The following is a 26,702-nucleotide window of genomic DNA, read 5'->3' as shown; positions in this document are numbered from 1 at the left end:
ACATCAATAGTAAAAATGAGTGTTATTTTTTCTAGAGGTTTCGAGTTCGAATATTTGTGTTTGTTGGGTGTGTGTATGTCAATTGACTAATAAAAATCTAAACCGATATTACTTTGTAATCATCAAAGACTAATAAATTTTTTTTTACAGAAATAAATATATTTTATTTATTCTTATCATAGCATATAATAGGATTCTAAGTTGATTTTTTTGTTAATTGAGATTATTATAAAATAGTATCTATTTAAAAAATTCTTAATTTATTGACATTGCATACACCCTGCAGGTGCAGGTATTCGAATTCATAACATTTAAGGAGAATAACATTTTCTTTTACTACGGATGTTACTTGATGTGTTCTTTTAAGTTAAAATTTTAATGATTAAAAATTACAGTTTTAATTATTGAAAATTTGGTTTAGAGCTGAGAATTCACCCTTAAATGATGAACAATTTGTTGGCAAGTATAAATAATAATAATATTTTCTAACTTATGAAGAATCCAAAAATAAGAAGGAAAAAACTTAAAGTTTTGAGTTTTAACATGTTTATTGTTGAACCAAATTCAAATAAATTTATGTGACTTGTGACAATTTCATGATTAACTTTTCGGTAAGTATAAGTAATAATATTATGGGTAAACTATACCGTTGACTATTAATTATAGTTCATTTTCAATTCAACCACTATCTTTTAATTATTGTTAATTAGATTATCCAATTATTTAAATTCAATCAGGCCACTAGCTGTTAACAGTTAACGGAAGTGTTGACGTGACAATTAATAAAATTGATATAATTTATATTTAGTCCTTATTACTTACACAATCAATCAAATTGATCATAATTTTAAATTAATTCAATATATTTAATCCTCTAATTATATGATGACATATGTCACGATATCATTGGAGGGCTTTTATTAATTTAATTTAAATATTTTTCTTTCAATTAGATGGTGACACGTTGCACCGTCTGATGGAAGGAAAATAAATTGAAAAAACATTGTCCTTGGTGGGAAGATAGAATCAAACCTTAGACTTCTTGGATGATAAGTAACAGCCTTAACCACTGCTCCAAGATTAATTTTTGGTATAATGTTTACATCAACTAATATTTATATTATAATATAATGAAGGTTAATACAATGAAAATAGAAGCAACACGAAAACGACTTGATTCGAATGAATTAATATTTTAAAATATATTGTTTATATTCAACCCGACCCACCCAGAAAATATATTGTTTATATTTGACTCGCCCTAACTTAATTCGAATAAATTAATATTTTAAAATAGTTAAAATAATATACTTATAATTATTTATTATGTTTTAAATGGTTAAAATAATATATTTTTACCTTAAACTCGATCCGTTTTGAATATATAAAAAAGGTAAACTAGTAATTTATATCGGTTGGGGTTGGGTCAGTGATTTCTTACCTTAAACTCAGCCTCGCCTTGATTCGAATGTGTTAATACTTTAAAATAATTAAAATAATACATTTATAATTAATTATTATAATTTAAATAGTTAAAACGATAACTTTTTCATTAAATCTAGCCCGATTCAAATATAGATATAGAAGAATAAACTAATAATTTATATCAGATTGGATCGAGTAGTTTTAGTGTTGCTTCTATTTTCATTGTTCTAGCCTTCATTATATTATAAGATAAATATTAGTTGATGTAATCATTATACCAAAAATTAGTCTTGGAGCAGGTTAATGTTGTTGCTTATCATCCAAGGAGTCTTAGGTTTGATTCCCCCTTCCCCTTTCAAAGACAATGTTGTTTCAATTTATTTTTCTTCCATCAGATGGTGCCACATGTCACCATCTGATTGGAGGCAAAATATTTAAATTAAATTAATAAAAGCCCTTCAATAATATCGTGACACATGTCATCATATAATTAGAAGATTAATTATATTGAATGATTTAAAATTATGATCAATTTGATAGACTGTGTAAGTAATAAGCACTAAATGTAAATTATATCAATTTTATTAATTACCACATTAGCACTTATGTTAACTGTTAACAACTAGTGGTCTGATTATATGCATTTAAATAGTTGAGTGGTTTGATTGACAAAAACGGTGGTCGAAATGAAAAGGGGCTATAGTTAAGTGGTTATCGGTATAGTTTGCCCTATTATTATTTTGGATTAAGAAATCTTAAATTTTTTAGTTTTAACATGTGTATTGTTGAACCAAATTGAAATAAATTTAACTTTTGATAATTTTATTATTATTAACTTGCAAGTTAGACTCTCATGTAAAAACTCAAACTTAAATTAGATTCACATTATTCCAATAAAATATTTTCAATTATATTTAAAAAAATGTTTAGATAATATGTTTAAGAAGTAATATTAAAGATAATAAATACATTATTTTTTTGAATAATAAGTACAATATTAATAAATATTAAAACACCATTCAAATATTAAATTAATTTAAAATAAAAACATGTAATAAAATTATAAACAAAATAATTATATATATAATTAAAAACATGTAACAAATAGATTAATATAAAAAACTATTATGTCTGATTCTTGGCATTCTCATCCTCTTAATTGGTGTAAGGTTAATATTGATGGGTCCCGTAACATAGGAAACATATTTGCTTCATATGGGGTGCTATTCGATCCTCGAATGGTGGTTGGATGCTTGGATTCTCTAAGACGATCGGAATATGTTCTATAGTTGAAGCAAAGTTATGGGGTATCTATGAAGGTATTTCTCATGCTTGGAATCTAGGGGAGAGGCAAGTCATGGTGGAAGCGGATAGTTTGGAGGTTGTCCGGATGCTAAAGGAAAACTCTAAGAGAGGCTCGATCTTTACCCTTATAGACTATGTTAGTGAGTTGATAAACCGAGATTGGAATATTACTTTGCAACATATAAACCGGATTGCAAATAAGGTGGCAGATAGACTAGCAAAGATTGCCGCAACAAGAAGTGAGGTTCACATGGTATTCTTCACTCCACCACTGGAAGTGGTCGATTTAGTTCAACAGGTAGTTGTTGGTTGCACTTTGGCAGTAGAGGCTTAACCTCTGTTTTGAAAATCGGATCAGATCGGTCGGTTCAACCGGGAACCGTTGCTTAGTCCGATTCAATCTAAATCGGTTGAACCGCTATTAGTGAACCGGTCAGAACCGCTGAACCGTTCGAATCGGACCGGCTGAAAACCGAAAAAAACCGGAAAAAAAAATCGGGATTTTTGTTTTTTTTGTTTAAAAAAATTAAACCAAACAACGTCGTTTGTTAAACGAGCCAAGTCAAACTCAAGTATTGCTGAGCTCGACTTGAACTTGAAAACTTTAAAAGTAAACTCAACTCAACTCAAACTCACAAGCTAAAAATTATCAAATTCAACTCAAACTTGAAATATAATATTGAAACTTGAACTCAAAAAAGCTGAACTCAAAAAAATTTAGAAGCTCGATTGAAGCCTAAAATTCGAGCTTGATTGAAGTGAAAGAATAGTCCACTCAATGCTCACCAAAAGTCTCCATGATTTTGAATGTCAAATTACCTCTATTATTTATAGAAGTTAGTTGTGATGCGCTTCTATGTTTCTTAGCCATGTGAGATTGTTTTGTTCTCATATTTTTACTCTTTAGACTTTTGGGATGCTCTTCTATGTTTCTTAGCCATGTGGGATTGTTTTTTTTTTAAAAAATTAAACCAAACAATATCATTTTGTTATGATTTTTTAACCCAAAATTTATTTTTTAATTATAGTTATATAATTATATTTATTATTTAATATGTTTTACCTTAAATATTATGTTGTAGTTAATTTGAATAATTTTGTTTCACTTGATTTTATGGTTTTTAACTTATATATGTTATGACTTGCTTTGAATATGACTTGTGATATAAAAAATTAATTTTTATTAAATATTTTTGGTATTTTTATTTAATTTTTTAAATAATTATGACGTCGTCCGGTCCTTTCGACCGGTCGGACCGGTTCAACCGGTTGAACCAATGAACCGGTGATCGGTTCGCTAACCGGTCCTGTTCTGAAAACCATGGGCTTAACTTTCTTTAGCTTATATCTTAGTTCACAAAAAAAATGATAAATATCTAAGAAAGTGATGAGAATGATATCATTTCAACTTAGGGATGGTAACATATTAGATTAGGATAAGATTTTTTGTCAATTTGGCTCAATTCGAAAATATGTATCTTCCAATGGAATTCGATCCGACCCGAAAATTATATATCTTCCATCTAACTAAAAAAATATATACCTTCCATTTCACTCTGACCCGACCGACCTGCTATAAAATAAGGATTTAACTAAAAATAATAAAAATTTTGAAGAAATTATATTATTATCCTTGAATTGGCTTGAGTCGGAGTTTTTTCACCCTTCATTCGATCTGATCCGACTTCACCTCTTAAAAAATTCAAGCCGAATCTAATTTTTAATAAAAAAATTGACCATGTTAGATCTGGTCAAATCAAAACTTGTCGATTTTAGGTTAAATTACCATACTTATTTCAACTAATAAAATGTTGGAAAAAAGGGTAAATTATGGATTTAATATTTACAATAAATTTATATTACTTTTAAATATTGCAAATTAAAATAATATTTATTTAATTTGAATAATAAAAGAGGAAATATATGTTTAATATTTAAATTTAAAAGATATTATTATATGTTTAAATTTAGATATTAAAAGAGTTTTGGTTTGAATAAAACTCTCAGGTTTAATATTTTAAATTTAGAATATATTTTTATTTGTTTAAATCTAAATATTAAAAGAGCTTGGTTGGAGTAAAACTCTTATGTTTAATATTTTAAATTTAAAAGATATTATTATATGTTTAAATTTAGATATTAAAAGAATTTTAATTTGAGTAAAACTCTCTCGAAATTTCTCTATAAATATTGAGCAATCCTCTCAGTTTTTCATATCTCATAATTCAATAAGGTTTCTTCTCGAGAAAAATATTTTATTTCCTTCTTAATTTTTATTTTATTTTCTTTTATTATAAAGAATTTGATTTTTTTTTCTCTTACTTGTTCTTAGGTTCTATTATTTACTGGAATTATTACTTTACTTGACGTAAAATATTACCGTTTGTATCTCTAGTAATCACTCCAAATGGAACTTAAAAATAAAATTTCAAAAAAACAAATCTCATTAATAAATAAATAGTATTGGGTACAGTGATTTGGAACAGTGTTATATATTACATTGTTTTGGTCTTTTGGATATGCTTCCCATTGCATTATGTTTCTTCATTGCCCTGCTCCTGTGAATAAAATGACCCCCCCTTAAAGAGAATTAAAGAAAACTCGTTCATGGCTTCAAACGCTGGTATTTTTGAATTTCGTCCTCGATAACTTTTTATTTTAATTTGCAGAATGTTTAATGGTGTGTGGGTCTTTCTCTCTTTGGGAAGGACTTCGCCAAAACCCAGTACCATGAAATTTTTCCCACATCTCTTTTTCAAGCTTAAACAAAGCTTTATCGTCTTCCTCCGAGACCTTCATATCCAACAAGATATCTTTAATACAAACCATGGACCCATCACTCGATTCGCCCTCTTCACAACCACAACCGTTCCTCGGTTGAAACAACCCTTTCTTCCGCAACATCCTCCGCCTTTTCAGGCGGCACAGCCCTGCCGGGACTTTATAAATCACTAAAACCAGAAGGTTGGCCAAACCACAAGGGCAACAACAACAAACAGCCGCGCAATCGGCAGTCGTCCCCCCACAAAATTCCCCGAAGTTCGCAATCTTCGTCTGACCGCTTCTATGGCTTCCATCGTTAACGCCGGAGAAAGACGTGAAATGGCTTTGCAGCAGCGGTTGCGGCTGCTGCTGGTAGACGGTACCGGTCGGCGTCCTGAGGATTATCCGATGAGACATTAAATAAAAGGGTAACTTTGATTCGATATTGTTTTGCTCCTCGTTGAATGATGATGTTTTTCAACAGAAATCCCAAAGAGTGAAACAGACGTGGTAATCTGGAAAGGCCAAAAGAAAACACAGCAAAAACAGATGAGCAGAAATGGGTAACGAAAATCAGAAACAGAGAAAGAGAAGGCAGAAGGGCATCTCCAATGTATCTTTAGTCTGGAGAATTTCTCACTTTGGAGATAATATTTTTCTCCAGCCCATCGCTAATGTGCGTCTTTAATATCACGATTTGGTACGGTACACGTCACATCTAGCCTGATATTATAGGTGCGTTACAATTCTTTTTTTGTAATTTTCTGATTTTTTTATATTCAAGAAAATTAAATTACAAAATAGATAAAAATACATTAAAATTAGATAAATAAATATATTAATTTTTTGAAACATAAACCCTACAACAAACAAAAAAACATAGAAAATATGATTTTATGTTTGTTGTAGTTTTTTTTGTAATTTTTTTGATTTTTTAAAATTCAAGTAGATTAAATTATAAAATAGATAAAATTATATAATTATGTAACCTATGTTTTTTGAATTATTATTATGAATTGTAATATTTTTATTTATTTGTATTTTTTCAATATTATTTATGAATGTTTTATTTATGTTTTTTTATCTTGACATTTATTAGAAATGTATATGTTTTATTTTATATTTACAAAATTAATATTATAATATTTAAATATTGTGAATAAAGTAGAGTTGATAGTAATGTAGAGATAGTGCTTTAGATAAATTATTGTTTCATTTTTAAAGTAAAGATAAAGATATTGTAGAGTAGAGATGAGGGCGGGAGACGACTAAAACAAAACCAAAGTGGAAATGTGAAGCTTTGAATTCTCTTCTTCTTATAACCCAAACGTTTTGGCCTTTTGGGTGTTTCAACAGTTTTGTTCCCCAAACTGATTTGTGCATACATTACGACTCGCCTTTATCAACCTTTTTTATTTTTAAGTTGAATTAAATTATTTGATTTTTATTTAGATTTTATAATAATTATTATATTAATTAATTTTAATTTAAACAACTTTCTATAGTTATATACTATGTACACATATATTTTCTTTATATTTTTTACTTGTGATATATATATGTCATGAGAGTTGAGGGTCTAGACTCAAGCTCGAAAATAAATCTATTAATTTTTAAAAATTTTGAGTTATTCAAGTCTTATTTTATAACTCAAATTTTAATAAAAAATTTAAAATTTCAAAATTACAAGTTAAATCACGTCGAGACAATCTTTTTTATACTGAATAAAGTAAAAAAATCATTTTCCTCAATCAAGTTAAATTTTGTTAAATTATAATTTTTTATATCTAAAATTTAAATTCCCTATTTTAAAACTTCATTAATTTACTAACATATAATAATTTTTTCAATAGGTTGTCTGATTCATATAATAAATTTATAAAAAAATAATTTACTAACAAGTCATTGAAAAATAAATAAGTAGAAAATTTAACATGCGACGTGAACTTGTATAATTCAGTATTAAGTGGCCATCAAAGTTTTTCCAAAATGACGTGCTTCCCTAACTTTATATCCACAAATGATTATTTATTATAAGATCTTCTAGAAATTTAAATATTTGTTTTTTTATTATTTAAAAGAAACTGTAAATTTTCATTTTGTCTTTGGGTTTACTCCAGTAGCCGCCCTCTTTGATTTACTAATAAATAATTTGGTAAAGTTGGAATAATTCGTTAATAAATTAATAACCGTTTTCTAATATATTCATGTGAACGAAAAGTCGTGGATTTCCGACTAGCAAATCGGGTTGACAGAGAAAAGAATTTAAACCGCTAATTTATATAATCCAAATTAAAAATAATTAGATTAGATATCAGGTATAGTTGTCGCACTTTAATTAATTAATTAATAAAAATTAGAATTGTGTAACTTTATTAAGATTCTAGATGAAGGGTAACTAAGCTGTAGTGGTGGGATCCAATTTAGTCCATTTAGGTGGGAGAACTTACCACGCGCGTTAGGTAAAAGTCAATGATGAAACGAATTTTGCATAGAACTTATCCCCCTATGCCTATTACATTGTTTCCAAACACGACATCGTTGGTACACGTAACATTCTCCCTAGTGATGGTCCCTATTTAGGTATAATAATTTAACTTAATTCTGACGGGTTTAAGATCAAATTTCTTTAAAATAATTTAGGTTTGGTCAAATTTGTTGAGGGGTGATGTCGGACAGGTTAAGTTAAGTGGAGAGTAAAAAATTCTAACCGATTCAATTTAACCCGGTAATAATAATATAATTTTTTTAAAATTATTATTTGTTTAATTAATTCTTTATTTTATACGGGATCTAGTTAAATTTATACTTTAAAAATTCGGATTGAATAAGAGTATAGTGGATGATATATATTTTTGGGTCGGATTGAGTTGGATGGAGAATATATAATTTTCGGGTCGGATTTGGGTAGAGTTTACATTTCCATCCCTAGACCTATTAGGGGTGAAAAAATTAATGGTAAACTATACATTTAGTAGCTAAACTATTATTTTTACTGTTTTGGTATCTAAACTTTTATATATTATGGAATATAATGAGATGCTAAAATAAAAATAAGACTTGATATAAAAATATTTTTTTGAAAGATATTTAAATAATTAAGATAAAAACATATAAATAAATGAAATATAACAATTTTTATATCCAACAGGAGATATTCTTAAAAAGAAAAAAGAATTAAATTTCATAAGAAATACTTGTAGGGTTAACTGTCTAATTGCTGCCAAAAGCAGGCAAAAATACCAATAGGCATCGAGCAATTTGAAACACACACAGGTAGAGTTTGGTTTGATGAAATTCCTTGGAATTGGGAGTAGAATATAATTTCATCACTTTTTCATGTTTGATTCAAGTTTTCGAAGGGAATTGGAATGCCTCATGGCTTCAACTTTCTATCAAATGAATGGATGTAATTCAATTCCCTTGTTGGAGGGAATTGAAATTTGATCATACTACCCTCATCAATCTTTTGATAACTTATTCATATATTGAATAAAAATATTTTTTTATTATTTCGGGTCGGGTCGGGTCGATGAAACTTTATTTTGGTCAGGTCGGGTCGGTTTTTTTAAGTGTGATATTCAAGTTGGGTCGAATTCGGGTTTAGGGTGAAAAATATCCGACCCAAAAATATATATAATTTTACCTTATATATTTAAGAATAATTACAATAATGCCCATCTTTATATATATATATTTTAATTAAATCACTGTTTTTTATTGAATAAAAATATTTTTTTATTATTTAGGGTCGGATCAGATTTCTAATTCATATATTCGGGTCGGGTCGGGTCGGGTGAAACTTTATTTTATTCGGGTCGGGTCGGGTTTTTAAGTGTGATATTCAGGTCGAGTCGGGTTTTTTTAAGTGTGATATTCGGGTCGGGTCGGGTTTTTTTAAGTGTGATATTCGGGTCGGGTCGGGTTCGGGTTTAGGGTGAAAAAAACCAGACCGACCTGAAAAAAATATATAATTTTACCGTATATATTTAGGAATAATTACAATAATACCCCTTTATATATAATCTTTTTCAATTAAGTCAATATTTTTATTGAATAAAAATAGTTTTTTATTAGTTTGTGTCGTGTCGGGTCGGGTTTCTAATTCATATATTGAATAAAAATAGTTTTTGGTATATTTTTTGGTAACTAATTAACATACTTCGATTGGAATGTATCAAAATATTGTTCTATCTTTTGATAACTTATTAACATATTTTAATTGCGACGATTTTAACTTATGATGTTTATTAGCATGATTTTTAAAATTTATTGAAATGAGTAATCAATCAATAAAATAAAAATTTAATATTTTTTTAATTTTTTATAATATATTACTACATGTAAGTTGTAAAACAAACTAAAATAAAGTAAAAAAACAATAAGGACAATTCTGTCATTTTACATTACTGAAATCAAATTCATCTAATATGTATGCGAATCAAACAAAATATGAAATTAGATTCTAATTCCATTTCCTGCCAACCAAACATAATATGAAATTGAATTCTAATTCCTGACAGATTCTAATTCCTTCACAGATTCCAATTCCCTCATAAACATTTCAACGAACCAAATGCCACCTAAGTGAATTGCATTTAATGCTACATTAGAATATTAGCATCTACTTCAATTTTAGTTATTGCGCAACTAACACTCACTTTTGTCAGATTCTTACATGTCCACGAAAAAAGTGTCAAATTTTTGCATCCATCAAATTAATTTAATATTATATTAATTAAAAGTAGAAAAATATTAAATTAATGTTTAAATTATAAAAGTAGAAATTATTATTGAAAATATTAGGGACTTTAATTATAAAATAAAAAAATGAGATTAAAAAATTAGAGATCTCAATTTTAAAAGTAAAAAGTGAAATTGAAAAAAATTAAGAGCTTAAATTATATAAGTAAAAAATGAGATTGAAAAAAATCAAAGACTTAATTATATACGTAAAAAAATATTAAAAAAAAATTAAAACCTCAATTATAAAGGTATAAAATAAAATTAAAAAATCATGAACTAAATTATAAAAGTAAAAAGTATAATTAAAAATTTTAGATCATTAATTATAAATATAAAAAATAGGCTTAAAAATTGAAAATCTCTATTATAAAATTAAAAGGTTAGGATTATGAAAATTTAAAACCTCAATTATAAAGATAAAAATTATAATTATAAAATTTAATTATAAAATAAAAATATAATAAAAAATTAGGAATCTTATAAAAAAATAAAGAGCCTGGCTGGTAGGGTTGCACCTAGTAATGGTAACGGGTCAGGTTAAGATTAGATTTTTGGTCAACCCAATCTCACCCGAAAATATTCACATCCACCCATAATCATCTGAATCGAAAATTTTATATCATATGCCTAACCCAAAAAATATATATCATCCATCCGAGTACAATTCAATCTAATTTTTTTAGAGTATAAATTGGATTAGATCCGATATAAACTAAGAATTTAATTAAAATAATAATAAATTTTTTAATAAAATTATTATTCTCAAGTCTAATCAGGCCAAATTTTTTTAACCCTCTACTCGAAGTCAATCAGACTTCACCCCTTACAAAAATCTTATCCGACCTGATCGGAATCTAATTTTTTTTAAAAAAAAATTCGATCCAATCGAATCGGAGTGCTCAGAACCCGTCGGATGTGAAATTGCCATCCCGTACGCCCCTAATAGGCGGCCCTGCATCAAGCCTTCATCATCATGTGGATACCACCATCCGTCACAAAAACCCGACTTGGGGTTCATTACCTCTTCACTCACCGCCACTCAAACTCCCTGGAACATTTCATTAACCCACTTCAAAATTCTCTATACCCATTTCCCCTAATCCCAAAGCTCACTGCTTGCTACCTTCTCCGTTCTCAAGCTTTTGGTCTTTAATGGTGGGAAAGTGCTAAACTTTCATCATCTCAGCTGATTTCAAACTCTTTATTTCCTTGAAACAGAGGTCTAGAAACATTAACTTAGGTTGTTATCAAACCCATCCAGTTCCCTACAAAATATAAGTCCGGATTTTTGTCCTGGAATCCATCGAAATGCTCACGATTAAAAGGTAACAAGATTGGTGGTGTCAAATTCGGAAACTTTCATATTAGTCACAGGAGAAAAGACACCAGGACGAGGTTGAAATCGATGTTGAGCGTAGACAGTGTGGTGGAGATAGAGGGAAAGGAAGGAGCGAATAGGGGGAGTAAATATGATGCAATTATTATAGGGTCTGGAATTGGAGGGCTTGTTGCAGCTACACAGTTGGCTGTTAAAGGAGCCAATGTTCTGGTATTGGAGAAATATATGATTCCTGGTGGGAGTTCTGGGTTTTACCAAAGAGATGGATATACTTTTGATGTTGGGTCTTCTGTCATGTTTGGATTCAGTGATAAGGTTGCTTTCTTTCTCATCTGTGTTTGTTTAGCCTCAGGTTCGGATTAGTTCATGTTTAGTTTTTTCATGCATTTGAAGTGGATTATGTAATTTGAGTAACTTATTGTGTTTAAGCATGTTTGAAGTTGCCATGGCTTTTAGTTTTCCTGGGTTGATGTGTGGTTTGATTTTTGGCAGGGGAATCTCAATTTGATAACTCAAGCACTGGCCGCGGTTGGGCGGGAGGTGATTCCTGATCCGACTACGGTTCATTTCCATCTACCAAATAAACTTTTGGTTATAGTACATAGAGAATACAGTGAATTTATCGCCGAACTCACGAGTAAGTTTCCACATGAGAAGGAAGGGATCCTTAAATTTTATGGCGAATGTTGGAAGGTCTGTTCGGATTGTGGTGACTGTTACTTACTGTGGTTTTCTATAGTTATACATTACTCACTTTTAGCACTTGTATGTGTATTTGGCTAGATCTTCAATGCTTTGAACTCGTTGCAATTGAAGTCACTCGAGGAACCAATATACCTTTTTGGACAGTTCTTTCGGAAGCCTCTTGAATGTTTGACGCTTGGTAAGGACTGCGAAACATTTAATTACTTGATGTGTAATTTTAAACATAAATAGTTTCATAGCGATCGAAATGATGGCCCCTCTTTGTCTACAGCTTATTATTTGCCCCAAAATGCCGGAGATATTGCTCGAAAGTACATTAAGGATCCCAACTTACTGTCTTTCATAGATGCTGAGGTGTGTGACAAAAATAATCTTTGTATTCCTAAAAAAAGAGAAGGGAAAATGAGTATTAGAGTCCGAGATAGTATTTATTTCAAGGTTTTTCTACTAATGCTGAAGTATTCCCGCAGTGTTTCATAGTGAGCACGGTTAATGCTTTGCGGACACCAATGATCAATGCAGGCATGGTAAGCTGTTCGATTAGTTTTTGGCAACTTTTGTCTTGTCTCTCTTATTATCGCGTCTCTCATCTGTAGATTGTGCCAGGTTCTATGTGACAGCCATTTTGGAGGAATTAATTACCCTGTTGGTGGTGTTGGTGGAATCGCAACGTCTTTGGCCGAAGGACTGATCGATCAGGGTAGTGAAATACTTTACAAGGCAAATGTGACTAACATCATACTTGATCAAGGGAAAGCTGTAAGTTCATTCTTAGTTCTGAAATTCAGTTCGATGCCTAAATCAATGATGGATCTACATGTTGTAAAATGTTATTTATTGCTTACAGAACTGTATTTCGGATCGACTTTTGTAGGTTGGAGTGAAACTGTCAGATGGAAGGGAGTTTTTTGCCCAAACCATAATATCGAATGCTACTCGATGGGATACCTTTGGTTAGTGTTAGGAAAGAACTAGTTACGTTCCGTGTACTGGGTTTTTCAGCTGTATTTTTGAATAACTGAATTGTAATCCGTGTGGTCTCTCAGGGAAGCTGTTAAAAGGAGAAAGCCTTCCAAAAGAAGAAGAAAATTTCCAGAAAGTTTATGTAAAGGCTCCATCATTCCTTTCAATTCGCATGGGTGTTAAGGCCGATGTTCTGCCTCCTGATACTGATTGTCATCATTTCATGCTCGAGGTATTTTCGTTTCTAATTGGCTTCCTTCGAACCAACTCTCTCAGACACGAAACTGATGAGTATAGATTTTCTTAGTAGTTAACTAATTGCTTCATTACATATTTGTTTCTCTATACGACAAGGATGAGTGGACAAGATTAGAGGAACCATATGGGAGTATCTTTTTAAGCATTCCAACTGTTCTCGATTCATCGTTAGCTCCAAAAGGCCGTCATATTCTACACATACTTACAACTTCTCCTCTAGAAGATTGGAAGGTAAGTTCAGGCCATATATTTAATCTAGAAGATCTTCCCATGTCCATTATCCCGACTGCCTATTTTTCAGTTATGTTACGGATTCTTTTTATATAATATGTTTTGGCTTATTGAATCATTTTATAAATATTATTATTTTGGTCGTACTAGGGACTTTCTCCAAAGGACTATGAGGCGAAAAAGGAGCTAATTGCAGAGGAAATCATTGGGAGGTTAGAAAAGATACTATTTCCGGGGCTTAAATCGTCCATTGTTTTTAAGGAGGTATATGCTTTATATTTATAATACTTTATGCCAATGTGGCTGTTACATGGTTATTTATTTATTTTTAAAAAAGGAAGAAAAAACAGTAAGATGTTGAAGACCAGAGTAACATTCTTATAAAAAAATGGAAAATGGGTTCCATCGTGAACTGAACAAAACCAACTTCTCGGTTTGTACACAAGTAAACACTCTGCATAGAGTAAATGCGACCATACTGTCCTAACAATTTTGATTCTACAGTTATGAAATCTTTTGAAAATCGCTTATAGGTAGGGACCCCAAAGACACAGACAGTTCTTGGCTCGTGACATGGGAATTTACGGACCGATGCCTCGTCAAATTCCCAAGGGCTTATTAGGAATGCCATTTAATACAACAGTGAGTCCCACAGTGAACTCCGCTTGGCTTTTTATGAATTAGGTAATTTTAACACTCTTTTAAGCTGTGCTGCTGGTTTGAGATGTACATGCAATGATAACTCGCAGGGTATTAGTGGTCTTTATTGTGTCGGAGATAGCTGCTTTCCTGGACAAGGTGTTATAGCGGTCGCTTTTTCGGGCGTAATGTGTGCTCATCGGGTTGCTGCTGATATCGGTTAGATGTCTCTTTTTTCCTAAACTAGTACAAAGATAGCATTATTGTCAATTTGAATTAGAAAAGAACGCATAGGAAGTGAGAATTTAATATAAGTCCATGTTGCTTGAACGTGGGGGCAATCATCCAACTAGAATACTTCGTTATTTTCATGTCAACTGCTTTGGCTATGGATGTTTCTGCCCTCCTGGTTGTCGTACATAGTTCTTTTTTCTTTCTTTTTTAAGGGCTTGAGAAGAAGTCTCCCATACTAGACGCCGCTCTTCTTCGATTGCTTGGTTGGTTAAGGACATTGGCTTAAGGTAACATACCTGGAGATACAACCCGTAAAACCAACATCTGCTTGGCAAGCATCACTAGCCGGCCGATTGGAGGTTCATAGAAATATTTTGTTGTTTTTTTCTCTTACAGGAAGTTGGACAAAAATATTTGTAGAAAAAGATAACATGTTAGTCGAATGCTTAAAGTTTCATTTTCTTTTTTGAGAAAATTTTGATCAAGTAACTTGATTTAATAAAACTTTACATTTCAACTGAATGCTTGAAAATGTTATCTAAATTTCCATGTCAGCACTTAAACAATTTGAACAAACAGACAACATTATAAAAAGTTGGACAGATCACATGGAATGAAAATACAGAGAATAAATATCAAATTTTAGAATAGAAAAAGGACCAAAACCATAATTTGAGCGAAGTAAATCATCTTTAAGCTCGGGAACACGTATTCATCTTCCGCAAAGACAAGTATGCCAAGAGACGGCACCATGTCCTGGTATTGAACCTTTAGAAGAAGCTTATAAGTGTGATAGTTAAAAGACATACCGAATCCAGGATATGAACACCGGCACTCTCTGCAAAATCGAAAGTGAATTTCAAACACGAATACTCGAACAAAAATGAATGGTCGGACAAACTTTGACTTCGGATTACATGAAGCTGTTCATTGTTGTTGATAAGATTTGTTAGCCTACCTCTACAAAATAGCCACCAGCCAGCATGAAGGTCATCACAGTAACTGAAGCCAGTGTGGTGGCTCTCTTTAAGTCCATTAAAGAGGCTCCAATTGCTAGTCCAAGACCCTGCAAAAGCAGCCATATTCCATGGTTGATATTACACATTAAAGGTATCTTTTGAACTATCAATTGCTGATGGGGCGAACCTGAGCAGCAACGATGCAGAGGAAGACTGTAACCATGCTGAGGAAGAAGGCATCAGCACTCAGTCTCAGGCCAGCCATGAAATAAACTACTAAAATGGAAAGCACTGGTAATATAAGATCGAGCGGAAGGTCGCTTGTGGTTCGAGCTAAGAAGTAAGCACTCGATCTATACATGTCTGCTGCTCTTCTTTGTTAAGCATTGCTCTTTCTTGAGGGAATGTGAAGATTGCTGTGAAAACAGGGAAGAAACCCCAGAAAACAGCGATGAAAAACAGCAGTCCCGCCTGCAAGTTTCTCCAGGTTATATTGTTAGTGTATTCGATTCGGAAAAACAAATCTTGATGGCCTCTAATGGCGAAACAGATGATAAAAAATTTACCTGATCTTGACGGCCTTAATTGGTTTTACTATCTGATTGCCACCATAGTAATCCCAAGATGACTGCTGTGGAAAGAACTTGAGTGATTCTCAACCAGCTGAAATAATCATGCATTCTTTCTTTGATCCCTCTGATGAACAACATGCAGTATTGTTGCCACCAGCTCGCTCCCCACTGCCGTTTCGAAGACGACACTTTCAGTTTTAGTTCTTCGTCTAAGGGAAGAGGAGCCATAATTTTCTTCTCGTTTTCTGTAAATCTTGACTCGTAGGCTTCCACAAGGTACTGCTTTCAAATGAAAGGACCATTAAGCATATTACTGTTTTCGACGTCGAAATTAGCCATGGAAATGGGAAGTATTTTACCTCGTGGACAACCTCCGGTGGTGGCTTCCCGTTTCGCGTTTCGGTTTCAGAATTCTCCATTTGAACTTTGTCTTCTAGTTCCGAGGGCACGGAGATATCATTAAGGTTCCCATTTGCGAGGTCGAGCAGAAACTCTGCTGGATTCATGGAAATTAGAGGTGAGCATCCTATAGACGAGAAATAAACCATTGCTTCCGAAGCTTTCCCGAAGTACAACAAACTGCCTTTCCCTAAGAGAATCAACTTATCGAATTTGTGAAAGAGTCTACTTCATGGCTGGTGGATCGTTGTTATCACAGTCTTCCCGGCCTGCAGATAAGTGTGCAAAATAAATTACAAAACATTTTCGAATTTCGAATTACAGGTTTGGCTTGAGATATCAAACCTCAGCTATGTCCTGTAATGTTTGAACTGTCCTTAAAGCTGTTGTGGAATCCAAACCGGAGGTCGGTTCATCGAGGAACAGAAGGGAAGGGTTGATTATGATCTCGATACAAACTCGTTTCCTCTCCCCGCCTGACATGCCGCGGACGAACGAGCTGCCGATCATCGTGTCCTGGCATCTATGTGTGTCACAATTGCAAGAACAAGTTTAGAGACTCGAAAAAGCAAAGCGTATCGGAGAAAGCTGAGATGAAGTACCTATCCAAGCCTAGCTCATAAATGACATCTAAGGCTCGTTTTTCCTTCTCCTGTCTCGTCAACGCCGGCGGCAGTCGCAGAAGAGCTGCATATGTCAATGTTTCTTTCACCGTAAGGTGAGGAAACAAGACATCATCTTGAGTCACGAATCCAATCCTGTCGTGAATACGACTAATATTATTCCAATTCTTATAATTTGACACGTCCAATTCACCGAAGCATGAAGTTTTACATTCTTACCTGCTTTTAAGAAACTTGGAGTAAGGCTGGTCGTTATACGAAATCGAGCCGCCTATCGTCGACTGAGTTAATCTGCCGCCGAGTAGATTAAGAAGTGTGGTCTTCCCACTGCCTGAAGGTCCCATAAGTGCAAGAACTCCGGGGTTTACTGAACCTGAGATTCCATACAATATATCCTTCTCTACACTACTTGTCATTCCTTTGATAATCACCTTGTAAGTCACATCTGTGAACTGCAGATTTTCAGGATTCAAATAAAACAACCTTTATTAACACTTGAAAACTTCTTAAAATATGTATATAAAAATAAAATAATCTATGCCGGACACATACTCGAATCCAAAACAATATAACAATTCTCCATCCTTTGCCTGTCCAAATAGATGGGTTACTAACAAACACAGATTTCAAGACCTGAAAATGCTATTGGGAGCGAATACTGGGATATCTTCACGTTTAAAAACCGTTACCTTCAAATAAATTGGCAAAGTAGGCTCTGTTTGAAATTTTGGCTTGCAAGTTCCAGCTTCAATATCTTCAGCTGCAATTTATTATTTGCTTAAGAAATCCAGATAACTGATAACATGATACCACTCATAATTCACTGATTAATATCTAATAAGATTTGCTGATAATCACATATTTCTTAACATGTGCTATATTTATGTTTATAAGAAGTTCAAGTACCACATATATTCCATTCCATACATATATATACATATATAGCACGAACGAAGTGACTTCAGCGGTAAAAAAATTGTTATTATTCTTTGAGGTCCCGAGTTTAAATACCATAAATATCAAGGATATAAGCGTTCAATATGAAAATGGTTGAGAATGTTATTTGAACATATATTATCTTGTATTTAACTAAGATTAATCAAATATATATATATAGGGGTAGGATCCAACTCTTTTAGTTTTACACATTTTTAAGATCATTGAATGAGAGAAATTAAAAGTTGAGATTAACGGTACAAAATGAGTTCTTCACTGGAAAAAAAAACAAGGAGTTATTCTCAGTATTTGATTTCCCTCAATCCAATAATCCTAAAAGTGTATAAAACTAAATTTTTTTTATATAATATAAGTGGATCTTAACGCGTGCACACACATTTAGATAGGGGTTTAGTGTATATATACATTTAGATAGGGCTTTAGTGTGTATATTTATTAAGCCTTTCATTTATAATAGATACAAAATTCAAGAAGCAAATGGAATTTTATAACTAAATCTCTAATGCCTTGCACGTCATCAAGCCACCTTAAGCCTACTTATCCAGTTTTTATTTCTTCTATCCGAGGCCATCATGTGAAAAAAGCCAGTGTTTCTATCAACTTCCAGAATCCATTGATTTCTGGGAAATGTTTTATAACTAAATCTCTAATGCCTTGCACGTCATCAATCCACCTTAAGCCTACTTATCAAATTTTTATTTCTTCTATCCGAGGCCATCAAGTGAAAAAAGCCAGTGTTTCCATCACCTTCTACAATCCATTGATTTCTGGACTTTTGTTTCCGTTCTCTTTCCTCTTTTCTTAAAAAATCGCACAAGGAAGATCTTAGCAATTATATTTCAGACTGCAGCGCATCATTTGGACCATCCTCATGGATCTGCAGCTCCAAGCCATTTATTTTCTCTTCAGTTTCTTTAATTTTGCCTTTCAGACTCAAACTTCTTTCTTTTGGTAATCATTCTTTGATGGCCACTTTTGAACCCTTGAGAAGATTTCCAATCCCTGAGCCTTGAAGTGAAGAGAGATTACCCTTTATCATACCATTGAAATTCAAATCATCCAACCAATGGTTAAAAAAAGTTGAAGGGTCTAGGTCCCGATCAGAATCTTTGGCAAGGATAGGGTTTTGGTCTGAAATTGATTTAAGCAGAGCCTCGAGCACCAGGTTAGGGAACATCTGAAAGATTTTAGGGGAGACCATCAAATGATCGAGTTTGCACAGTGTGGCGTTTTCTCTAAAATTACTCTAGTAAATCTACTTCCTTTGATGACATCCTTCAACCTGTAGGAAACCTTAAATTCTCTCCCACTTTGTTCTTTCATGTTATCTTTTGAAGACTTTTTAGACGGTTACCTCCCTCCCCATCAACATATTTAGCCTTCGATACAGCGATGAAGAAACCGTCCATCTTATGGTTATTGTCTTTTTCAATCGCCATCAGCATGCCTGCCTCTAAATTATATCTGATAAAAGTGAAGGTCGTTCTCTCAGATCTTTTTTTATTCCAGTAAGCTATGTAGACATCGCCAATCTCCCCATATGCCCTGAAAGCCTCCCATAGTGATCTTCTATGAATACGCTTGCTAACCCTATCAACACAAACTTTGAATCTCTTATCATTTCCAAAATCCCCGCTCTTTTTGCTTCTATCGCCTTCATGACTTGCTAACTGACTTCTTCTATAGTAGGGATTATAGTTTATGTCGAAAGATCCGCCTTCATCTCCACCTCGAATTGTTCCTCTTCTCTCGCCTTTTCTTCTCCCTCTCTCTCCCCCTCTCGCCTCTATTATAGTGAGCTGGATCAAGAATCTATCTTTTTTAAATGATTAAGTTGGTAATTGAAGATATTTATCTTTGAGCTGGCTGTTTGTGAGTGATGGTGGTGACTGGTGAGAGTAATTGAATGGTGAAGACGAATGAGGCAACAAGGTAGTCGGGTATCAGTTAAAGCGAGACTGTGAGAGAGATGCAAAAACGAGAGAGCATTTTTTATTTATTAAAATAATATATATATATATCAGGTACCGGGTAGTCGGTATCAGGTTTAAAGATAATTTTTTTGACTCGAGCCCGACCCGGAAATTCGAAAAAAAAGTGGGTCAGGTATCCAACCCGTAAATTCAGATCTTTTTATTTTGAGTACCTGATAGTTTTGAATCGAGTAGCCAGATAATCAGGTCGGGTTATTCTGGTCGAATATTTTTAAACAACCCTAAATTACTAATGTACATAGATGGACTATTGGGATATGTGAGACAGTCGTTCTCCTAAAACTTTAAGATATTTTTATATTTTATTTTATATTATATATTTTTTTGATAATTTATTTTTATTCTTTAAAATTTTATAAGTTTAATCCTCTAACATAAAATCTTACATTTATTTTTAATTACGTGTATTTGTTATTACTTCACATATATTGATTGTTTTCTTTTATGTTTCGATATTTAGGTTAGCAAAGACTTTTAGGTTTATTTCTCGTCTTTTATATATGAATTTTTTATTTTAGTTTTCTATGATATTGTGTAGACATATTATTGATGGACAACGAGTAAGATTACGATTCATTGTGATTCAAATAGTGACAAATGAAGAGATTTAATTGATGATTCAGTTCTTTTAAAATGAGGGAAATAAGTCGGTTCTAAGAGTGACAGAAGAAGAAAAGAGAAAAGGTTTTTCATTTTCTAAAATGATTAATTCAAAAAAATGTTATTTATCTTTACTTTTTGTATATTATGTAATTTGAATAGTATGAAAATTATATTAAAATGAAAATTTTAAAATATATTAAATTATTTATGTAGATTTTTTTAACAAAATAAAAATATATAAAAATTATAAATATTAAATGATGTATTTTTAAAGTAATAATACAACTAAACTTGGATAATAAAGAATAATTTTATTAATAGATAAACTTAAATAAAATTTTGAATTCATATATTACATGTGAGGCTAAACATGGGCCTTGTTGAATTCGGCCTAATCTAGCCCATTTATACCTCTACAAGAGACTCTACCACACGCCTACATGTACTTGTTAGTAATTTCGGTACGAGGGTGAAACTAGAAATTTTGTGTTGGGAAGATCGATGTAAAATTAAAAGATTCAGAGGGTTCAGTTGTGTCAAAATAATTTAAATTGAATATTAATATAGTTTAGGAAGCAAATGATTCATTAAATCTTATACTGATTTAGAATGTTACAACTTTTAAGGGGACTAGACAATAATTTTACCGTTTAGGGTCAGTCTGACAGTGCCGTACCGGCAAGTGCAAAAGGAAACCGTGATTTAAGCTAGGTAATTTAGACCTTTGAAGATATATTAGAAGACGTCCATTGCATGTGCATGCGTTTAATTATTATTGCCAAAAACAAATCGATTTCCATGCAGCCATCGGATGACTGATTCATAGGGTTTTACCATCCAATAGATCAGTATTACTGGCGGTTTTTAATATTAATAATATGATGTAATCAGGAGAAAATATTTTTTAAGAAAAAACAACTTGCATTTAATAATAGTTACAATCATATAAAATAACAGAGTTTCTGTAACTTCACAACTGTGTTGAGAGGTCGATTGGTGACACTAACTCAATCAAACATTTAATATATAATGTATATGATAGAATATTTTTTTTTATCTTTTTATAATCACTAATATTCGACTCATCGATTGATTAAATCCAAAATGAATGCTATAAAAATATGTTCAAAAAATTACTCTTTTTATAACGTTTTAGAACTATTGACTTGACAAATTTTTAAAAATTTTCAAAACCATATCTAAACTTACGTTTTAGTTATGTTTTGATCACCCGCCATTAAAAAATTAATAGAACTATTGACTTGACAAATTTTTAAAAATTTTCAATGATAATGTGATATTATTTTATGATGACACGTTAACACCACCATCAATTTTTAACAGCGCGTGATCAAAATGAGACTAAAATATAAAGTCAAGTATAATTTTTAAAAAAATAATTGAATGGTAAAAACGAAACCACGAGATAATTTGGTGACTAACACGTAATCTGCCCTTAATTTCCCAGAACATAAGGTCAAGGTTAGTTAATTGTGAAGGATAGTTGGTTTGGCATTTTTTTTCATTTATTTTATACATTAAAAAAATCTGGTTTGACATTCTTGGAATTAAGGATTGGATGGAAAAAAAAAAGACTTTGTCTTGACTGAATCTGTCTTAACTCCCCTTGCTGTTCCAAGTCTTTGAAAATGTAGCCGGCAGATTCTACCAAAACACAGCAGAGATATATTCAAAACCCAGACCCATACCCAGTTCTGTCTCTACCCAAGCAGGCATTGACTCTTTCTTGCTGCGGTATATGTATATATACACACACATGGTTGGTCACTAATTAAGCTTAAAACCTCAATTCACTCTCAAAAATCTTTTCTAATGGGTAGTGAAAGTCGTGAAACCAAGAACAACTCCAGTAGCGGAAGAAAACTGCAAGGTTCAAGGCCTTCAGCTTTAAGACTAGGCGGCATCAAGAAATCATCACATGGTAATCCGAACCGAATTTCCAAGGCTATTAAACCCCTTGTAATCTATCTCAGCTCACCCAAGATTATCCACGTAAGTCCGGACGAGTTCATGAACGTTGTGCAGCGCCTTACCGGGAAGGACTCGACGAACAAGCCGTCATCGGCATTGATGTCTCCCATAGAGGATGATGAATCGATGAAGAAGATGAGTAAGTGGGACACTTTGTTCGATGGTGATGATCAAGTCCTTGGAATGTCTCCAACTTCCCTGCATTTCTTAGCTTGTGTATAGGAAAATAATTCATTACAAACATGTTTGTTATCCATCCTATATTCATCTTGTTCTTGTTGTAGATGATACTATAAGATCATTTGATTTTTATGAATAAAATTAAATTCAAGTATCAAACATAAGTATATATATAACCTTTAAAATTATTATTATAATCAAACATTATTTATTTCTTGAAAACTAACCATTATGAAGCAGAAAAACTTGACACTATCAAATCAAAATAAACAACAATCACAATCAATTTACATGACGTTTTAAATCAAATATTAATACCAAATAAAACCAATTTTATATGACTATCGAATACCTAAATTCATTGACTAGGTATTATTACTGTTGTTAAAAATAATATAATCGTGAATATTTTATTATCATGAAAATTTTAAAATTTAAATAAAAAACTAAATCAAGTCATCAAATAACTTGAAATATCAATGAGATTAACAACGATAACTCTAGCGAACTAACCATTGCTGAGAAAAGAAAAGAAAAAGGAGAGGATACTTGAAGCGAAATCATACAAGAATCTGATATATACCGGAAACCAGAGCAATAAAAACATAGCTTAAGCTAAAATCTCATAAATCATAGGATTCATGCGTTCGCAGCAAAATGTATTCATTCAATGGTGAGAAAACTTTTTTAAAAAATGTTAAAAATGAACGAACGTAGAGCAATATACCAAAAGCTACTCCAATGGAGCCTATACATGAATTATGCTAGTTTTAAAGTATAGTAAAGTCCAACAGTAACTATTTACATAACATGTATACTACTTACTTGCTTCGACGATTCCGTTTCCAGTAAAATAAGGATATAATCCACTGAAAGAAAAATTTCACAAAGATGAGATGTCAATATTGAACCAGATATTCTTCATGTAATATGCAACTTATTTCTGCATAGTCTATCCTATAGGTAGGCAGTTCTAATGTCAATTAGTTTTGAAAACATGGAACTCATCTTGCAGAACACCTTTATGAATATAATAGTATATTCCAGCTATTTCAACAGTAATATAGAACATTATAACTAAAAGAAGAGTCAATTTGGAGAGCACCGAATAAAAAACCCCAACTAAATTGAAAAGTTCCAAGAATAAGGCCTCACAAAATATACAGACATGAGAACGTCAATAATAGAGCCAGATGGTGTAAAATATATTCAAAACGCAACCTTCTGTTCAATCAAAGATTACCTTGAAGAATGAAGTGAATGGAAGGCTTTCAAGAATAGATGGCTTCCTCACAGTCACTTGTCTTTCAGGTGACATTTCCTTGCACAAATGTTGAGCTATTTCCTTCAATAATACCAACTGTGCGTTTTCAGTTCGCATCGATATTATTGCTTGTCTCATTGATTCCCTATCAGCCTCAAGGGCCTGAAGCCTCGCGTACAGCTTCTTTATATCGGGATCACAAACATCGGGCAGATCAAATGCATCCCTTTGACTGTATCCATAATCATCACGATCTCCAACTCCAGGTATAGGCTTGGAGGTTCCCTCATATGGCACCCCGGTATGGATTGAATCAATCGTATAAACTCTGTCACTCATATCATCTTCAATTTCCGAAGCATTATCCATTCTTCTCGAGCCGGAAATCTTGTCCGTTTCTGAAATGAACTCCATCCTCTTGAAGCTATTATCGAACCTGGGAGAATCACCGATGAATTCTGAACCGGTCTCTTTAGGAAGGAACGAATTTGAACTATCACCATCCTTCAAAAAAAAAAAAGAAAAAAGAATTTGAACTATCACCCGAAAGCCTCCTTGAATGCTTGGTAGCCTAGGAGATTGACCAACTATTACCTTCTCTGAAACATTCTTTGTTGCAGGGTAACATCCATCCCCATGACTCAGATGACTGCTGCTCAGATTCCTCTCCATTATGCAGATCCTTTGTTCCAGATTTCTCAAGTATTCTCGGGGGGTCTCGACAAATGAATATTTCTCGATATCTTCAACATAATCACCAGGATTCTCGTTCAAACTGCACTTCGGAGGTGGATAATCATATGGAAGGAAATCATCTGAATCACCAAAGTTCTCAGCCATGTTGTGAAACTCCCCGTCCGGCTCACCTTCAACCTCTTCCTCTGTAAGCCCATAACTCAACATCCTATGTTTGTAAGCCTGAGCTTCGCATGTAAGAGCTTGAATAGTCTGCTCTCTCTTAAACAACAGATCCTCCAATACCATTATGGCCTCCTGGTCATGTGCCATTTTCTCGTCGGCATAACTCTTGAATTGCCGTGCCTCCATTTGGAGCTCCGCCTTCTCACTCTGCAACTTCAATATCATCGACATGGCCTCAGTAGCAGCCGATGATGAGGCATTTCTCTCTTCCTCCAAATCTCTATTCAACTCCTGTATTGTAGCCTGTTGGCTGCTAACCGTCTCCCGTAAAGCAGCACATTCATTCTCGATTTGGACTTTAGCATTGGAGTCAAGATCCAACTCCGGAACAGAAAACCTGTTTGTTGTCTCAAACTCATCGTATTTTCGTTTCACAGACCGAAACCAAGTACTAGAAGGATGACCACACTCGCAGCATTTTACCAAATCTCTTGGAATTGAAACTGAAGAAACTTTTGACTCCATTTATCAATATATGCATTCAAACTATAGCAATCTAATTATTTACTGACAATTAAATAAAATAAAATAAACAATCTAAAGAAAATATAAGAACTCATAAAAGTTCTCTCTTGAGTCTTGGATCCTCCAATGAATATTTGCCCTCCTTTTTACTCGACCCACAAGCTACATAAATTCCTCCTGGATAAATCAATCACAAAGAAAAGTTCCTGAAAAAAATTAATGAAAGGCATGCAATTAAAAAGTTCCCTTTTAGAAATAAATTCTACAGGAATCCTTACAAACAATTCAGTTAACATTCAAATACTAAAACTTTCTCCAGAAAATCTAATTGAAAAGGATTTTTTTTATGAAACAGAGAGAAGGGGAAAATGAAACTTGTCATTGCATTTTCCCGCGAATACAAACATCTAGAGATGAAAATTCAAGCTCTGTCTTGTTTCTAATTTTATCAAACTTGTCATTTGAAAGAAAACCAATCACCTGACACCGAGCCCAATAGCCAGAAAACGGTTTCCCAAGCGAAAACCGGTAATCATTGCAATTGTGTTTGGGGGAACAGGGAAAATTGAAAAGAAGATCAGAAAGTGGAAGCCCTAACCTTTCCTTGTTGGATGTTTGTCTGTTTGGTGGGTGGGAAAGTGTTGTTTGTTGTTCAGTTTCGTTAAGGTTTATCGATTTCCGTGTCGACCATAAACGACAACTACCTGAGTTTTTGATTGAATTCTATGGGAAATACTTACACCATCCAATCAACTATCGCCATGTCAGATTATTTTTATTCTTTAATTAACAAATAACAAGTCAACAAAAATCTAGGAAAATAATGGTGATACGACGCTAAAGATCAGCTCTTGTATACTTTTTTTCTTAAAATATATTAAAAAAAAATCAATATAATATCTTTTTTACAGTTGTCTTTTAGTCTTGTCTTTTGATTCGTTCTAATTTTTATTATATTTTAATCTTTTAATATTATTAAGTTGTTTAGTATTTCAGTAACTGTGGTTTGATTTGTTGCTATTATTAACTTTTATATATTGAACAACACATATTGTTTTAATGATAAATTATTTTGTATAATATTTGATCATTTTGTAAATAAACTAATTTCATTAAATCACAATCAGCAGAACTCTTCATTTCAATAATACTCGACAAAAACAAA

At 32.4% G+C, this 26,702-nt stretch overlaps 4 protein-coding genes and 1 pseudogene across 5 annotated transcripts; 2 read left to right on the top strand and 3 right to left on the bottom strand.

Annotated features, from left to right (window-relative positions):
• Positions 1 to 5,156: 5,156 nt before the first annotated feature.
• Positions 5,157 to 6,123, bottom strand: LOC120128905. The gene has a single exon (XM_039146510.1). It carries the CDS (start codon positions 5,908 to 5,910, stop codon positions 5,389 to 5,391), a length of 522 nt encoding a protein of 173 aa, XP_039002441.1. The 5' UTR covers positions 5,911 to 6,123; the 3' UTR covers positions 5,157 to 5,388.
• Positions 6,124 to 11,146: 5,023 nt separating this feature from the next.
• On the top strand, positions 11,147 to 15,003 carry LOC120128904 (prolycopene isomerase, chloroplastic-like). 2 transcript variants are annotated; one of them, XR_005516671.1, is made up of 13 exons: positions 11,147 to 11,893; positions 12,071 to 12,271; positions 12,362 to 12,461; positions 12,555 to 12,637; positions 12,754 to 12,810; positions 12,890 to 13,042; positions 13,158 to 13,236; positions 13,330 to 13,478; positions 13,601 to 13,735; positions 13,886 to 13,999; positions 14,269 to 14,377; positions 14,485 to 14,593; positions 14,821 to 15,002. XR_005516671.1 is itself a non-coding variant. In XM_039146509.1 (13 exons), the coding sequence occupies exons 1-13, from the start codon at positions 11,841 to 11,843 to the stop codon at positions 14,892 to 14,894; spliced, it is 1,437 nt and encodes a 478-aa protein (XP_039002440.1). In that variant the 3' UTR covers positions 14,895 to 15,003. The 2 variants fall into 2 exon arrangements, 1 of the variants encoding a protein (XP_039002440.1); XM_039146509.1 differs by having other exon boundaries at positions 11,841 to 11,912; positions 13,886 to 14,005; positions 14,273 to 14,377; positions 14,821 to 15,003.
• A 347-nt stretch (positions 15,004 to 15,350) lies between these two features.
• LOC120128902 lies at positions 15,351 to 17,988 on the bottom strand (annotated as a pseudogene).
• Positions 17,989 to 22,548: 4,560 nt separating this feature from the next.
• Positions 22,549 to 22,929, top strand: LOC120128641 (VQ motif-containing protein 8, chloroplastic-like). The gene has a single exon (XM_039146291.1). It carries the CDS (start codon positions 22,549 to 22,551, stop codon positions 22,927 to 22,929), a length of 381 nt encoding a protein of 126 aa, XP_039002222.1.
• A 727-nt stretch (positions 22,930 to 23,656) lies between these two features.
• On the bottom strand, positions 23,657 to 26,177 carry LOC120128903 (myosin-binding protein 7-like). Its single transcript, XM_039146508.1, has 4 exons — positions 26,018 to 26,177; positions 24,746 to 25,714; positions 24,131 to 24,655; positions 23,657 to 23,756 (listed from the first exon to the last, which is right to left on the bottom strand). Exons 2-4 carry the CDS (start codon positions 25,535 to 25,537, stop codon positions 23,709 to 23,711), a joined length of 1,365 nt encoding a protein of 454 aa, XP_039002439.1. The 5' UTR covers positions 25,538 to 25,714; positions 26,018 to 26,177; the 3' UTR covers positions 23,657 to 23,708.
• Between the last annotated feature and the right edge of the window lie 525 nt (positions 26,178 to 26,702).

The sequence above is a fragment of the Hibiscus syriacus genome, unplaced genomic scaffold (genome assembly GCF_006381635.1).
Source record: "Hibiscus syriacus cultivar Baekdansim isolate YM2019G1 unplaced genomic scaffold, ASM638163v2 tig00110482_pilon, whole genome shotgun sequence".
In the NCBI taxonomy this organism is placed as follows: domain Eukaryota; kingdom Viridiplantae; phylum Streptophyta; class Magnoliopsida; order Malvales; family Malvaceae; genus Hibiscus; species Hibiscus syriacus.
The sequence above is the reverse complement of the archived record's forward strand: the minus strand, read 5'-3'. Positions and strand labels throughout refer to the sequence as shown.

What these genes read in the sequence shown, in the direction of transcription:
- LOC120128905 (XM_039146510.1), bottom strand. Translation starts at nt 5,910, where the DNA reads ATGTCTCATCGGATAATCCTCAGGACGCCGACCGGTACCGTCTACCAG.
- LOC120128903 (XM_039146508.1), bottom strand. Translation starts at nt 25,537, where the DNA reads ATGGAGTCAAAAGTTTCTTCAGTTTCAATTCCAAGAGATTTGGTAAAA. An exon ending in CAAAGAATGTTTCAGAGAAG is followed by an intron (nt 24,656 to 24,745) that starts GTAATAGTTGGT and finishes TTTTTTTTGAAG; the next exon opens with GATGGTGATAGTTCAAATTC. An exon ending in CATTCACTTCATTCTTCAAG is followed by an intron (nt 23,757 to 24,130) that starts GTAATCTTTGAT and finishes TTTTTCTTTCAG; the next exon opens with TGGATTATATCCTTATTTTA.
- LOC120128641 (XM_039146291.1), top strand. Translation starts at nt 22,549, where the DNA reads ATGGGTAGTGAAAGTCGTGAAACCAAGAACAACTCCAGTAGCGGAAGA.
- LOC120128904 (XM_039146509.1), top strand. Translation starts at nt 11,841, where the DNA reads ATGGATATACTTTTGATGTTGGGTCTTCTGTCATGTTTGGATTCAGTG. An exon ending in TCTTGAATGTTTGACGCTTG is followed by an intron (nt 12,462 to 12,554) that starts GTAAGGACTGCG and finishes CTTTGTCTACAG; the next exon opens with CTTATTATTTGCCCCAAAAT. An exon ending in TCGGGTTGCTGCTGATATCG is followed by an intron (nt 14,594 to 14,820) that starts GTTAGATGTCTC and finishes TTCTTTTTTAAG; the next exon opens with GGCTTGAGAAGAAGTCTCCC.